The sequence below is a fragment of the Sinocyclocheilus grahami genome, unplaced genomic scaffold (genome assembly GCF_001515645.1).
Source record: "Sinocyclocheilus grahami isolate Dianchi unplaced genomic scaffold, SAMN03320097.WGS_v1.1 scaffold73.1, whole genome shotgun sequence".
Lineage (NCBI taxonomy): Eukaryota > Metazoa > Chordata > Actinopteri > Cypriniformes > Cyprinidae > Sinocyclocheilus > Sinocyclocheilus grahami.
Window position 1 is genome coordinate 1,617,630 of NW_015505252.1, and position 17,075 is coordinate 1,634,704.

Consider the following 17,075-nt stretch of genomic DNA (forward strand, 5'->3'; position numbering starts at 1 on the left):
AAAAAAAAACAGGTAGCCCATCTGAATTAGGACATTTAGGCTATCCATCTAATAGTAGCCTACCAAAATCTTATTAACAGTCGAAGTTAAATCTGACTGTAGTCTTCAAATCTGGGTACTGTCTTACGTTTTAAAGTCACAAAGGGAGTTTTGTGCCATCAGGCTAACGTGACAGTCACGACTCATGCAGCTGTAAAGTTTTCTTTTTCTTTTGTTTTTACTCGCGATCTTTACAACACGCATTACATTACGTATTTCATGGCACACTCGTTTTATGCGTATTTGGCGCCACCTATTGTTGTGGGTGTATTATTGACATGTCAAAGTCTAGACCCTGAATACAAGACGACCGCGTTTTTTCAGATGCATTTCCAAGAAAAAAACATCGTCTTATATTCGGGACAATACGGTAATCCATGTGACATCAGGGGTTCAACCGTAATTTTACGAAGCTACGAGAATACTTTGAGCGCAAAAGGAAAAAAAAGAAAAAAACGACTTTATTCAACTATTCGTCTTCGTCACCCTGGTGCCATTTTGGAGAGTATTCACTGAACGCAAACAGCGTATGCTATTCTGTGTCAGCTGCGCCACACGGGGTGACGCGGAGGAGAAGAATAGTTAAATAAAGTCGTTTTTTTTCTTTTTCTTTTGCGCACAAAAAGTATTCTCGTAGCTTTGTAAAATTACGGTTGAACCCCTGATGTCACATGGATTATTTTACCGATCTCCTTGCTATGTTTCTGGACGTTGATTGTGGTAGTACCCTTGCTGTCTATGAAGGGTCAGAGAGCTGTCAGAATGCATCAAAAATATCTTAATTTGTGTTCTGAAGATGAACGGAGGTCTTACGGGTTTGAAACAACATGAGGGTGAGTAATTAATGACAGAATTTCCATTTTTGGGTGAACTAACCCTTTAATGTGTCCTTGATGAATAGAAGTATTAATAGAAAAAATTTACGGACCCCAAATGTTTGAACAGTAGTGTATTACATTATTGTAAGCCTGATGTTTCCTGAACTCACCATGATCATTTTGACTTTCTGAGTGACGGGGTTTGGTTTGTTTCCCTCTTCTTCCTCCAGAACACGAGCGAAATGGTTGAGCTGCCAGATGGGCCGGCCCTCGCGACTCTCACGGGACAGCTGGACGAGACAGGGGAGAGTGACTGGGGTCAATGCTCACTCACATCTGGGTTTATGTTATACAGAACATCTTACAAGCGTTACAAACAAACCCACTGACCTCTAACACCAGCGACACACAGGCAGGGAAGAAGGTCATGAACACAAAGTAATTGGCCAGAACCGACATGCAGCCGAAACAGCACATAATCTCCAGCTGACGCACACCTGCAATCAGACAGGAAATAGTTACAGTGAAAGAAGCATAACGTGAAAGTTTGAAGCCAGATTAGGATCACATTTTTAAGGGTTCCAGTGACTTTTAACCAATGACAATTTTAAAAATATTTACATTATTACTTACAAGACTATACCATTTTCCATGACTTTTCCACACCATGCAATCAGATCACTAAATCATCCAGGTTTATATGCCCATGGTAGCCCAACTTTTTTATTTGTCAAATTATTTAGAGAAAAAATTGAAAGTAAAGAGAGAATGCAAAAGAGACAATGAGACATGCAGCTTTAACTTACCAGACATTGTTCCCACACCGATGACCAGACACTCCACCACTGCGTCCAGGGTGAATGTGGGACCCAGGATGGCCATGCCTTTAGCGATATTCTCTCTGACCTCCTCCTGTGCATTTACGTTACATTTATATGAATTAGTTTTCATTTTTATTTTGTTGTGTTTTTGTCATTTTTATTATTATTTTTTTTTTAAATATGTCCATATATTAAAAACATTATTAATATTATTTCAGTATATAAAGTCAAGCTAAATGAAGTTAAGAAATAATAATTTTTTTAATATTTATTTAATAAATGTAATGGTTTTTGTTTTAGTAAACTATAATTATCCTGATTATAACAAATAGTAACAAACAGCAATATCCACTTGAATCCTTTTTTTATGTGCATTTTTTTTGTTCATTTTCTATAATGTTCACTTCAGTGATGATGCCAACACACCAATAATTTGCATAATCTATATCGAAACTACTTATTTAAAATGGACCACTTGAACTGATTCACAGAAATCATTTAAACTGACTAAAAATACAACATTTTTTATATATAAAAAAATATATATATATAACACTCAGAAAGTAATTTGGGACTCGTCTACATGCTCTAGTAAAACAAAAAAACATGAAAAACAAAATGCAATATTCATGCTGCCGTTTTATATCTATTGCAGCAAAATCTAATTTTTGTACCTGTGAGTTTGAGCTGAGAGCAAACTTGGCCAGTGTGCAGGCTTTAGACAGATCAATCAGCAACAGGAAGAACGGCAGAGCCTCACTGCAGGAACATGACGAGACCGTTTAGAGACAAACTCAAGACACAGAGGACATGAATATGAGAGACAGATGAGATTCATACTTCAGTCCTGTGAGCTCTTTGCCCAGAAACTGAACGACCACGGTACCGAACACAAAGCTGGAGAAGATGGTGAACAGACCAGCAATACCTGGACACAAAACACACACAACATTACAATAGAATACAGTACTTTTTATAATATGAATGGTTAAGATGAGAGGCAAAATTGTACATTTAAATTCAACACAACATCGAAATTCATGTTCCTTATCCTTATCATCATGATGCAGTCACAGCTGTCATTGAGCCTCATACTCAACAATAACACCGACAAATGTCAAGATAACTCATTATATCGAGTGAAGTGAGAGATTTAAGAATGAACTTAAACACGTAAGTGGTAATATTCTAACATACCCTCATCTGATCTCCTCCGACCAGCGTCCGTGTTACACGGTGACTGACTGTAATTTACGTAATCCGCCCCTCAACGGTCTCGCGACTAGCGCGCTAGCCTCCTAAAGTGACGTCATCGTAGTTTATTTACTACGTGCCAAACTTTATGTAAAAAAAAAAAAAAATTATTAAAAAAAATATATAACCCTTTTGATATATTATGACAACTTCTCTAAAAGAATGCAAGTTTATTTCTGCACTTTTATGTATCGCTAATACTTCTGACATGCAAATCCAGAATATTTGTTTTCTGTTCTTATTTTAATAATTGCTTTTTGTTGGAATATATTTATGTCTCGCTTCCCTGTTTCTGTATGTTTCTACAAGTTTTGTAATTATAAAAATTAAAAAAATTAAAAAAACTTCACAAGATCATCAAGTTGTTTTTCTTAATTTAGTGTTTACTTATTTCTAACATTAGAAAATTTCACTAATTTCTAATATAAATATTTAACCATAAATGATTACTGAATGAAATAAAACTGCAGTTAGATGCAATATTTTGAGAAAGTCAACAGTATAAATCCTAAGAAAAGTATGAAACAAAAACATAAAATCTGAAGAAAAGCTTTGTGTAACAGGGAAAGAACAGGGTTTTTTCCTCTTTCGTTTTAAAATAGCATATATAACGACTAATGCAAATACATTCATTTTTTAAAAAAATGGTTATTTTGTGTCTGACATGTCGCCGAGACGACACTGAATTCCTTGAGTTGAAACAAACTTTAATTCACTGAATCAATGTTGCACGAACTGTTATATCGAGACTAGACAGATTTCTCCTTGAAATAATTATGGCAAACATTATTAACGTTACTTAGCTATATAACGTATGTATATGGATGTGTGTGTAGCCTATATAGGCTATGTATTTATATAAATGTTTAGGGGCAGTTTCCCGGACAGGCTTTAAATTTAGACAGGAAGTAGGCCTAGGCCTAATCTGAAATGGTTAATCATGGCCTAAAAATGTCTTTCTTAAACACAGAAAAAGTACAGATTACGAACAACTGGATTATGGAGTCCTGACACATTTTACAGAACACTGACCAAAGTGTTCATCAGTTATTTAACAAAACTGAGACAACAACACAGTGGAAAAGCAGCAGTTTTTTCATAAATCATTTTGACTATTTCAAAAAAGCTGAAAATTATTTTAAAGCCGAGTATGAAGAAATTAAGAATAAACTAAGCAGAGAATTGGAAGAAAATAATGAAAGTGCTGAAAACCTGAAGAAGGAAATGAATGATATGAAAGAACTGAATGCAAAGAAAGTGCTAGAACTTAATGAGAGAATCGAAGATGATCGGAAGAAATTGTTCGAGTCCAAAGACAGGGAGAATCAGCTACACAATGACTTGGATGCTCTCAAAAGCAGAGAAAACCAGATGATGGAGGACTTCCAGAAGCTAAATGAAGAGCTGATCATTTACAAAAACAGAGCGAATGAGTTAAGCGATGAGTTGGATGCTCTCAAAAGCAGTAAAAACCAAACCAAGCAAAAGTCTTAGATATTTGAGTTCAGCTCATGAAAAATGGGGGCAAAAACAAGTGTTGCGTTTATAATTTTGTTCAGTGTACAAGACAAGTGCTGTAATTGCGGGGGGCAACATAGGGTAACATACAGTGGATGTAAGGAAGAGAACTGTTGAAATTGCATAATTTATGTTGTTTATCACTTTCACTTGTTCAGAGGCAGTGAAGGTCCAAGAGCAAAGGAGAAGTGATGATACAGACAAAGATAAGGACATCTCGAGACAAGAGGTTGGTCAAGCAGTGGAAAACAGCACAAAACTTTTAACCAAACTCCCGGGTTCGATCCCGCCTTTTGCCAAACTTTTTTTCTCTCCCTTTTCAAATCTCGTATCACATCGTAAAGGCATTTATTTTCAATAAAAATTAAGGAAATAATCAAAAAGTTGAAAATAAAGTATCGGGTAGAGTTAGGGTAGGTGTAGGGAGGGCTTTATTGTACCAATAAGGTGGCATCCATTTAATAATTAATTTACACTCAATATGTTATTGCATACCGTTTTATAATGTACTACAATACTGAAGTGCCGATAATTGCCACTATTTGCAACAAGTAGTATACTTGATAGTAGAAATCCTGCTATTTTAACATAGTGTAAATAGGTATTTGCACTTAGTGTAAATAGCATATTGCTAAAAATACTACCATTTTCACTTAGTGTAAATAGAATCCATTGCTAATACGAGATTTGAAAAGGGAGGGGGAAAAAAAGTTCAGCGAAAGACGGGATCGAACCCGGGTCGATTGCGTCAAAAAGCCAACATCTCACAATTATCCATCTGCGCCACTGGAGCGAATGATTTATAGCCACTTTTAACTAAATGTAAATAGACACCCCGTATTTTTTTATTCCATAGTAAGGGCAATTCATACAATACATTTAAACTGAGCTACTTTAATACCATCTCCGAACTTCCCACCACGACTCTGCTGTTCTTCGGCTGGTTCTTCTCTGTATACGTTGATTGACAGATGTCTCGTCCAGTCAGCGGTGAGTAATCCCAAACCAATGGCGCTGTCTCAAACTATACCTACCTCTTCCGGTTTCTCCTTGTGTTTTCTGACTTGTTATATTGTTTTCTGAATTGTTGTGTTTTCTGAATCACTTTGTTTAGACTTGCATTTGCTATTTTGTTTTCAGAATTGTGATTTGTTTTGCACTTCTCGGCCACCGTACAGAACAAACAAAAACTGAAAGCACCACCTTGGTCGCTGAGAGCACTTACAAGGAGAAAATCCTAAACCCCCCGACAGACAAGCCCTCACACTCTAGTGCTCTCCACTGCAACCACACGAATGAAAAACAAATGTGTTCCACACTGCACCCCAAAGAATGAATGGTGTAGGCCTATCTCTCTAGGTCCCCAAAGGGAGAAATCTCAGCACTGACAAAGAAATACAAAAACAAATGCACAATTAGGAAAATAAAATTAAAACTACAGATATATGCAAAACATTAGGGTAAGTGACTAATCATCCCCATAAAATCACTGACAGTATCACATCAGCCATCTTGATAACCGTTACCCAAAAAGTTAGGAAAAGAAAACGACTAAATACAACTTAATATTCCCAAAACCATTAAACACAACCGAAAATCTAATAAAGACAACGAGGGCAAAAAACGTAGAGACAAAACAGCAGCGCAGTCTGGGTCCGTATGTCCTGCCAAATATTGACCCACTCCACGGCTCCACGCTGGACAGAAGCCGCTAGGCACTTCCCCTCAACCTGCACACAGAAACTAACGTCCATGAAGCTTAAAAAGTTCTACTTAAAACACCCCCCATAAAAAGATCATACTCACTGGGTCAATCCGACTGATATGAAAGAGCTCCCGCTATGACATATCTCGCTACACCCGAACTGCAGGATACAGACTTGGGTTACACACCAGTACTACACCTCTCGCCTATGGAACTCCATTCATCCACATACCTGGGTTTAAACAGAGAAAGGACTGGAATAGAAAACCCAAACCAAACGACTCCACCAGGCAAGGGCGACACAACAGAAAACGTGAGGTGTGGGAAATCAAGTGCTCACTAGGCCACTGGCACGCTCTACTTTTATTGTTAAACAATCATGTTATTCATTCACCAGCCGGTGATGGACGCAGCTAAACCTGCAGTGAGTTCCTCCTTTTCTCCAGCAGAGAGGGTTGTGGTAGCAATATTCATTCCATCATATATAGCTGGATCAAGGATTTTTTATCAGAAAAAGCAATAAAAGTGAGAAAAGGAAATAGTTCATCAGAAATGTTTGTGATCGAAAATGGAACTCCACAAGGAAGTATAGTGAGCCCATAGTTTTCCATAATGATAAATGATGTATTTGAAGATTTGGATAATGGGCTGGGTTTTTTGCTCTTTGCTGATGATGGGGCAATCTGGAAAAGGGGAAGGAATATTGACTTTATTGTTAAAAAATTACAGGAGGCTATTGCAATAGTTGAAGAATGGTCATATAAATGGGGTTTTAAATTCTCAGTTGACAAAACAAAGATACTGTTTTTTACAAAGAAAAAATTGGAAGTGAGGTAAAACTAAAATTATATATATTCAAGAACTGGAAAGAGTGAAACATTTTAAGTTTTTAGGGATATGGTTTGAGGAAAGAGTTACATGGGCGGTGCATATTCAGAATATAGAGAACAAATGTAAGAAAATAATAAATACAATGAGGTGTTTAGTTGGAAGTGAATGGGGGGCATATAGGATGGCATCAGAGGCCATGTATAGTGGATTGGTTAGATCCGTGTTAGATTATGGTTGTGTGGTGTATGGATCAGCAGCAGAAACATCTCTTAGAAAGTTAGATAATATACAGCATCAGGTATTGAGATTATGTATAGGAGCTATAAAAACTACACCAATCACAGCACTACAGATTGAAATGGGGGAAATGTCATTAGAAATGAGAAGGTTACAGTTATCAGTGAATTATTGGGTTAATTTACAAGGCCATAGTCAAGAGCATCCAACACTAGATACTGTAAAGCCCTGTTGGGAAAAAGAGAGGAGGAAAATTACAAGTTTTGGATGGACAGTGATACAGAACGCAACAGAACTTAAAGTTAATCAGTTAAATGTTAGTCCAACTGTACCGCTACCTGTAATAAAACCTTGGTTACTTTCAGATGCTACAGTAGATTTTATATTGTTAGAACAGAAAAATAAGGGTAAGGAATGTCATTTATATAATGTGCAGACATATATTAATGAGTATTGGAACTGAATTTAATTCTAATTGTTTAATTATGTAATTGGCCTGATACAATTTTACCTGATTAATAATAAATTGTTATATTTGATTTATTCTGATCTCTTCTGAAGTCATTATTTTAGTAGATTATAGCGTAGTCTGATGTTTCCACAAATCTGCATCCAGGATAGATCATACTGAAGTACCAATGAGCGGGGCAGGGAGCTCTCCATTAGGGATCTTCTGATTTCTGTCTGTCACTGGCTTAACAAGTTACAGTTTTCGTGATTTATAGAAAATATATACTTTTTGTTATTTGCTAGCAGGGTACTTAAAGGCAGGCTATAATCACCCTGTATCTTCTGAGTAAGTACAGAACTGGTGAGTTTGTGCCGTGCGTTCACTGTTGGCTGAGTGAACTGCGAAGCGATATCAGGTCCTTAATGAACGAATAATTGAAAGTATGGGATTTCCAGAATGATCACTTGAAATTTAAGTCAGATTGGACACGGAGCTAGACTAAAATTGACTGAATCCATATACATTTAGAGGCGCAAGTAAAAAACCGAGTATGCATTGAACCTTCGACCAGGCCGCTGGATTCCGCTTGTTGCGCTGGTGGGGTCGATTCTTACAAGCGTTTGGTGAAAACGCTCGATTGCCCCTTAACTTTTGAGATGATAGGCTACACACTGGAAACTGGTGCATTATCCTCGCATTATCCTCTTTTTAACACCTGCCTGAACAGTTTGGAGAGAAAATTCGTTCCTTGATCTGTTAGCACAATTTTTGGTAGTCCAACTGTGGAAAAGAATTTGATCATCAACTTTATAATAGCAGAAGAAGTCATTTTCTCAGCGGAATTGCTTCTGGGAATCGGGTTGCAGAGCACATGACTGTTAACAAAAAATGATATCCAGATTTTGTCCTGGGTAAAGGGCCAACACAATCCAAAATTATTGGCTCACCAATTACAGGGATCGGAACCAATGGAGCAGATGGGCTACCCTGTTACCTGACAAACATGACAAGTGCGACAATAGTGACATACATCTTTTCTTTTCTTTTTGGTTTTACCAAAGAGGGATCGTTTCGCTTGTGCTGCGATCATCTGTTCACATGTAACAGGTACAGTCAACAACTCTAAATCTTTCACAGCATGACAAATCTTTTTTTTTTTAAATCATTTTTCATAACTTCTCGGGCAAAAACTTTCCTCAGCAAAGCGTGGCGACGTGAATGAATCATCATGTAATGTTATTCATTCCCTATTCTTCGCTTTTGTGCGTGAGTCACAACAATGTCTACAAACACTTCTGGATACTTATCGGCAATGTCATCTGCACCAACAAAACAATCAGGCTTATGAACAATCTCTACTTCTGGTGTTATACCTTTCCTCAAGCCAAATAATTACCAAGGATGAACGCAACACCTGTCACAGGAAGTGAGGAACATAGCCTACCCCAAACTTAACAAATCCTATGAGCAACTCGTACTGTAAATGTATGAGGTGAAGAGGTACATTTACGATTAAGGGTAAGGAATGTAATTTATATAATGTGCAGACATATATTAATGAGTATTGGAACTGAATTTAATTCTAATTGTTTAATTATGTAATTGGCCTGATACAATTTTACCTGATTAATAATAAATTGTTATATTTGATTTATTCTGATCTCTTCTGAAGTCATTATTTTAGTAGATTATAGCGTAGTCTGATGTTTCCACAAATCTGCATCCAGGATAGATCATACTGAAGTACCAATGAGCGGGGCAGGGGGCTCTCCATTAGGGATCTTCTGATTTCTGTCTGTCACTGGCTTAACAAGTTACAGTTTTCGTGATTTATAGAAAATATATACTTTTTGTTATTTGCTAGCAGGGTACTTAAAGGCAGGCTATAATCACCCTGTATCTTCTGAGTAAGTACAGAACTGGTGAGTTTGTGCCGTGCGTTCACTGTTGGCTGAGTGAACTGCGAAGCGATATCAGGTCCTTAATGAACGAATAATTGAAAGTATGGGATTTCCAGAATGATCACTTGAAATTTAAGTCAGATTGGACACGGAGCTAGACTAAAATTGACTGAATCCATATACATTTAGAGGCGCAAGTAAAAAACCGAGTATGCATTGAACCTTCGACCAGGCCGCTGGATTCCGCTTGTTGCGCTGGTGGGGTCGATTCTTACAAGCGTTTGGTGAAAACGCTCGATTGCCCCTTAACTTTTGAGATGATAGGCTACACACTGGAAACTGGTGCATTATCCTCGCATTATCCTCTTTTTAACACCTGCCTGAACAGTTTGGAGAGAAAATTCGTTCCTTGATCTGTTAGCACAATTTTTGGTAGTCCAACTGTGGAAAAGAATTTGATCATCAACTTTATAATAGCAGAAGAAGTCATTTTCTCAGCGGAATTGCTTCTGGGAATCGGGTTGCAGAGCACATGACTGTTAACAAAAAATGATATCCAGATTTTGTCCTGGGTAAAGGGCCAACACAATCCAAAATTATTGGCTCACCAATTACAGGGATCGGAACCAATGGAGCAGATGGGCTACCCTGTTACCTGACAAACATGACAAGTGCGACAATAGTGACATACATCTTTTCTTTTCTTTTTGGTTTTACCAAAGAGGGATCGTTTCGCTTGTGCTGCGATCATCTGTTCACATGTAACAGGTACAGTCAACAACTCTAAATCTTTCACAGCATGACAAATCTTTTTTTTTTTAAATCATTTTTCATAACTTCTCGGGCAAAAACTTTCCTCAGCAAAGCGTGGCGACGTGAATGAATCATCATGTAATGTTATTCATTCCCTATTCTTCGCTTTTGTGCGTGAGTCACAACAATGTCTACAAACACTTCTGGATACTTATCGGCAATGTCATCTGCACCAACAAAACAATCAGGCTTATGAACAATCTCTACTTCTGGTGTTATACCTTTCCTCAAGCCAAATAATTACCAAGGATGAACGCAACACCTGTCACAGGAAGTGAGGAACATAGCCTACCCCAAACTTAACAAATCCTATGAGCAACTCGTACTGTAAATGTATGAGGTGAAGAGGTACATTTACGATGCAAATTTTAATGCCCTGAATCAGTACACTTGAACAAAGACGTATGTTCTGATAGTGGAATAACACCACACTGCAAATAACTGAATTTCACAGTGTCTCGCAAAATCTGGAACTCTTTAAGAAAAAAAAAAAAAAAAAAAAGAGTAGCGGTTGTGTGTGTGTGTGTGAATATATATTGTTTAAAACTTTAGTGTATAAACTGTCTTTGGTGTGTACTTTTATAAAATGTTTTAGTGATGTTTGTTTTGTTCCAAATGCAAACAAGTAACCCAAACATGCTATAATTTTAGTATAACAATAATGAGAGAATAATAAGGAAAACAAGAACATTACCTTTCAATCGCTCATCCTGGAATTTGAGAAGGGTAGAAAGCTAAAAATGTATATTTTAAACAAGGGAGTTAGCTTTGAGATATGAAACTTGCATTGTGTTTTAATTGTAGAGTAGGCTATATGTGTAAATACACTCTTATACTGTATGTGTAAATATTAAGGACATTTTCTTTCTCAATTTCATGACTCCTTAAGGTACATTAATGGGAAATCAGGAGTAACCTATATTTTAAACTGTTGAAATGTCAACAATATGAATATGCTATCATTTACAGGTGATGACGACACAGATTTTGACCACATACCACAAGCAGGGACATCAACAAGGGGGGACAACTGGAGACATCATCAAGGGAAACAATGTATGCATTTACTTATTTTGGGGGGTGGTGGTGTAGGGGCATGAATTCAAACAACCCTGAAACCTGTACTGTTTTTACTTTCATTTAAATTTAATACATCTAGCTCTAGCACACAGCAGCTCTTTTTAAAACAAATTTTAAAATGAAAATTTACTGTTTAAATATAAAAATTCAATTAAAAGTACAAATAGCAAAACTGTCAAGCAAAATATTAATTTCTCTTCATTAGTTTTTTGTATAAGTCAGTTTTGATATTTGTATTTTTAATTGATCTCCACAGTTTAAGTAAAACATATTACAGTGAAGTTTACAGTGTTAAATCACATCATATCTCATATCCTTACAGACCTCATAAGAGAAGATGCTTTCTAGCCTTGCTCTCTAAATGCATTTGTCATTATATTTACTTTGCTTTCCCCCTTTTTTAACAGATGGGGCATTTACACACGATGCAAGACAATCCACAGAATCGACTGAAAAGTTTTTTTAAAAGATTTATACTGCTTGGTGGTGATGACAATCTTATGAATCAAGCACAAGATAGAATCCTCAGGATCACAGTGAGCGATAATACCAGTCATCATAAAGCATGTGAGCTTAGAGAGGGTCATGTTAATGGACACCAGTTATCCGTGTTAAAAACTCCATCCAATTGGCTACAACGCTTGAGATCAGCATTCATTTTCAGACATGCAGTAAAATCATTGAAAAATGAAATGGAAGGCTGTGAGTCTCTGGTTTTTCCCGGACCACATGCCTTTCTCTTAGTGCTTAGAGATGCACGTAACACAAGTAAAGAGCATTATTTTTTAAGAGCTCTCAGTAACATCTTCGGGAAGGAGTCTTTAGACTACTGTACGGTTTTATTCATGCAGAATGTTACGCCTAATGAGGCAGCACAAAACCAGTGTGTTAGGAAATGTAATTACAGGTACCACATCTTAGAGAACACTGATGGTAATGTTAAAGAGTTATTCAGTGTTACTGAGAAAATGGTACAATCTAAAAAAAGCAAGTTTTTCACAAATAATTTCGATTACTTTCTGAAAGCTAAACGTTATTTTCAAATGGAATTTGAAGCTGAGAAAAAACTTATAACGGAAAAAAAAGAAAAGGAAATTAAAGAAATAAGACAACAACATGCAGAGATCATTCAGAAACTAAAAGAGGCTCATCAAAATGAGGATCTCTTAAGGAGACTGTTAAACACTCCCCAGCCAAGAAGTGAAAAGAATGTCTTTAGAGACAGAGAGATGCAATTAAAGGATGACAACAAGAAGCTTCAAAGAGATGTGGAACAACTCAACGCCCAAATGGAACAGGTCCAAAAAGCATTTCATCATGCAAAACTGCAGTCAAAAAGTGAGGCCAGAGATAGAGAACTGGTTCGGAGAGATATCCAGTCCAGTGGAGACATCCAATATGAGCATCACGGCAGAGATGCATTTACTCCCACTGGTGGTAAGTGTTTTCACTCAGTCCATTAATTGTCACCATTGGGCCTCCAAGTACCCGTTACTCCTATAGTATTAACATCTGTCTCGGATGATTCAATCCATGTCAGCTGAGACACATTTTTGTTTACACCTGGTATTTACATACATCTCAGACACATTTCCTGTGACCACTTATCTGTGGATTTGTGACTGCATAAATGACTTGTAAATTAGTGCTGCAACACACTTTGCTAAACAGTATAATTCTGTCTTCATCTGAATGTGGTTTATATGATCCATTCACACAAATATACCCTGTTTGCACCTGTATTTAGAGATGAACACTCATTGCAGGCCAGATCAAGTGCTGGTTTTTTCTGTTCACTGTTAAAAAACAAAAAATAAACTCACATGAACATGTTTTACAAGACTTTTTCAAAAAACAGATTTTTTCAAAAACCTGCTATGATAACTCTCATTTTTCTATTCACATCTAAATATAAAGATGAATGTGAGGAAGCGACAGATGAGGATTCAGGAGCCAGTAGATCACAACCGTTTGATGGCTCCAGAAGACGGAACAGCAGCCAAATAGACAAACCCAGTAGTAAGAAATATCAATCCACGTTTTTCTCATGTGCTGATGTGATTATCTGTTGTTATGTTTTTAAAGTAAATGTGCTTCAAAAGTGTTCTAAGTCCCTATGATGAGCAGCTACCATGGACAGTTCAGTCCTCACAAATATTGTGTATTTTGCTGTATCACAGTTAAATATGCTATAAGCATTTGTTGGTTGATCACCCTAAACAGTGAAAAGACTTTGACTCTGTGACTTTATAAAAACATTCATCTGTTTCTTTTATCAACTCTTTGAAATGCACTGTTTCCACCATTTTTATTCTAATAGTGGAATAGGTATTTGAATCAATAGAAATCTCAATGCTTTAATCTTATTGATCTTAACAAGACACTTAAAATACTCTTTTTATCCACCCTCACTTCTAGTGTCTGGAAGCAGACACACACCTCAATAAACGTTGTAAAGGCTGAAGGTGAGTGAAGTTTTAGTTCAGTTCATCAGTTTTCAACAGATGAATGAATGTTCAATGAGTCAGAAGGCAAATGTCCACCTACTTCTTGTAATGCAAAATGCTGCGGGTCAGAACATTTTCTGGTCAGAAACAATTAACGTTCCTTAACAATATATGTAATCAATTATTTTAAATTGAAAAAAGATCAGCCTTAATTAATTGCATTTTAGCTGAAAAAGGTTTATAATTTATACTGTTTCTTTTCTTTAAATTGGTATGCTATACACCAGTTGCCTAATAAAATGGTAAATAAAATACCATTTACTACATGATGTTCCTGGTGTTGTTGTGAATTGGTATAAATAAAGAACATAGATGGTAAAGTGTGATGGACTTGCAGATTTACGGAGACAAATAACTCTATTAAAAGAAAAAAATATTAAACCAAAGACTTAAATGAGTATGTGATTATATAAGCTGATGTAGTGTCTTTTTCCCCCAGACTGCATGTCCAGAAATTTAGCAACAAGATGGAGACCATGTCCAGAATAGCATACAACCATGCTACTCTTACAATTTCTGCAGTATATACTGAGTAACCTGGGCACACTGTGCGACTTGTATGCATAGAACATTTGGATGACCTAAATTCAGAGCTGTAGGTGGGGTTTGTGGGTCCCTGGTGCAGGTTGTACCTGTGGGTTGTGTTTGAAATTGTGTAAATAGAACAAATAAATAATTAGAACAAAGATACCAATTAATACATTTAAAAAAAAATTCAAGTTTGTATAGGTGTTCAGGTAAGGAAACTGAATAATCAAATGTAAAATCACATTGCATAGTCTTCACTGTATAAATTAAATATTGATTAAGACCTTGTTGCTATGGATGATATCAACAAGCTTATTAACTATGCCCACTGTGATTGGCTGATGGGTTTCTGTCAGTCATTTAATCACAGAAACATTGTAGAACAAGGTATAATGTTGCCATAGTCAAATAAAAGTTTTAAAAATAAAAATGTTGCCATATTCACATGAAGATATTAATATGTATGCTAAGTGTCGCTAATTAAACAAGTATACGTTCAGCTAATTGTCAGCCTCTTACACCTCTGCATCTTGTCGTTAGCAAATATGCATATAAGCAGCCTTTTAATTAACAGACTAAATCATCATGGCAGATAGTGAGAGGTTGTGCAAACGTAAAAGAAAACCAAACTGGATGCAAGATCAGCTGTAACTTATTGTACATGAAAAGAAGGACATCATTCAATTAAAGGGAAATTATCATAAAATGTTTCTAAAATATTTCCTTTCCCAGGCAGATTGCAACAGCCATTTTAGGATGGTTTGTGATGTGGTCTTAGTGACTCCTCTTGACTACCCCTAACTTTTCAGAGAGTTCGAACACCGTGAAATACTCTTAGAGCAAAAATCTAGTCTTAAAATTATACTGATACACCCATTATTTTTATTATACAATACTGTTTTAAATTGCTAATATTTGATTGGAAGGTGGTCCTATTTATACCACAGATTCATACAACAACATACAGGATGTCTTGGGCATCCAATCAAAGGTCAAACATTAAAAATAACAAGTAAAATGTACGTGTGAGCATAAGTGTGTGTGTTCTGGTGTGTGTCCAAGATCTAAATCTTGTTTTGTCTAGATATGTCTGATATGCACATAACAAATGTAAGTTACACAAGAGCAGTTAAAAGTGGAGCCTATGAAATAACAAAATATTACCAATAGCCGTTCTAAACTAAGGGGCTGCATACACTGATTGTAGCGCATGCACACAGAAACATTCAGACAGAAACGTATTGTCATTGATTAATAAAACAGCTCAGATATGGAAAAGTTATGGCACACATTTCTTTATGTTTTTAAAGTAATTAAAACCCACAGTTTTACTACAAGTACAGAGATGTTGCACAGACAAGACACGTAGGTCACGCATGCGCTGATAGCTCTGATGTAAACTAACATCTGTTCAGAGAATAAGCTGCTATGGCTAATGTACTTACTGTACATACTCTGAAAGTTACCTCTGTTTTTTGAAACCGAAAGTTGAGTTTATCTGCTTGCTCACCCTTAAACATACCAGGTATGCCACATAACCTGCTTTCTGGAATACCTCCTGGACACGTCCCTGCTCAGTGTGAGTCAGAAACAGTGTTCCTAACTTTGACTTCAGAAGATGATTACAGATGCTGACGTTTGTTTCGAGTTGTATTAATTGCTCATTTTTAAGTAATTGTTTTTGTTGTTCACAGCACAGTTAAGCAGGTGTGGTATTATTCATTTCTTTGTGAACCCAGATAGCAAAATACACTCAGGCCAGTTCCGATTCTCGCCTGTCGGAGACTTACCCCTCGGCCCAGATTCCTAGACTCACTGCCTGATTCCGACCCGAGTCAATCGGGCCAGATGCGGCGGCCGTTAGCGAGCCGACACTGCCGAATCGGCCCAACACTGAAGTGCACAGTGCGCCAGACGTGGCCCGATTTCATTTGGGTCGTTTTGACCCAAAACTCATTTGTAAAGATTTTTTTTCAATCGAGCGTTGATCGTGATGGTATGAGACTTTGTTACATTTGTCACACTTGAACCGGGAATACATGATTTTTTTTGAGTGAATTCGAGCAGTTTAAGTGGGTGCTATAATAAAAAGTATCAAAAGTGTCCCTTGCGGGTCATTTTGACCCACCACACAGATTTTTTTTATTAAATTTTGTCACACTTGAGCATGGAGCACACACAAATTTTTTTTGACTCGATTCGAGGATTCTATGTGGGTGTAATAAAAACAGTATTACACCCACAAGTATTACATTCATTTTGACCCAGCCATAGGAATGAAGGGAATGTCTGAAAAAAAACAGCATTTTTTCATTTATTTTATTTTTTTTGACTATTCAAAATTTTACACAATCCAGAAAAGATGCATACCCAAACAAAGGGCTGAGATTGCAGAATGTCCTCAATGCACAAAAAACTCACATATCCACACACACACAAACACACACATGGCACACACACTCCCATTGAAACACATTATAGCTTATATGATGTTTCTGCTGGGAAATGACAGTCATTTAAAACATTTTTTTGACTTAACAGTTCAATTTGAGTGATGGGGTGGAGACCAATG

General features: G+C 36.7%; 1 protein-coding gene and 1 long non-coding RNA gene across 3 annotated transcripts in view; both read right to left on the bottom strand.

The window, feature by feature from the left end:
* Window positions 1–5,961, bottom strand: part of LOC107585692 (3-hydroxy-3-methylglutaryl-coenzyme A reductase-like) — a 15,114-nt gene extending 9,153 nt beyond the window's left edge. The window contains exons 1-6 of the mRNA XM_016272819.1: window positions 5,945–5,961; window positions 2,519–2,647; window positions 2,353–2,437; window positions 1,664–1,769; window positions 1,248–1,354; window positions 1,028–1,147 (exon numbers count right to left, since the gene is read on the bottom strand). Coding sequence (XP_016128305.1) covers window positions 1,028–1,147; window positions 1,248–1,354; window positions 1,664–1,769; window positions 2,353–2,437; window positions 2,519–2,647; window positions 5,945–5,961 — 564 coding nt within the window. The remainder of the gene's footprint in view (window positions 1–1,027; window positions 1,148–1,247; window positions 1,355–1,663; window positions 1,770–2,352; window positions 2,438–2,518; window positions 2,648–5,944) is intronic.
* Window positions 5,962–6,150: 189 nt separating this feature from the next.
* On the bottom strand, window positions 6,151–6,478 carry LOC107585706 (uncharacterized). 2 transcript variants are annotated; one of them, XR_001609279.1, is made up of 3 exons: window positions 6,388–6,478; window positions 6,257–6,315; window positions 6,151–6,180 (listed from the first exon to the last, which is right to left on the bottom strand). It is a non-coding gene; the product is annotated as an uncharacterized lncRNA (long non-coding RNA). The 2 variants fall into 2 exon arrangements; XR_001609280.1 differs by having other exon boundaries at window positions 6,174–6,193.
* Window positions 6,479–17,075: the final 10,597 nt, after the last annotated feature.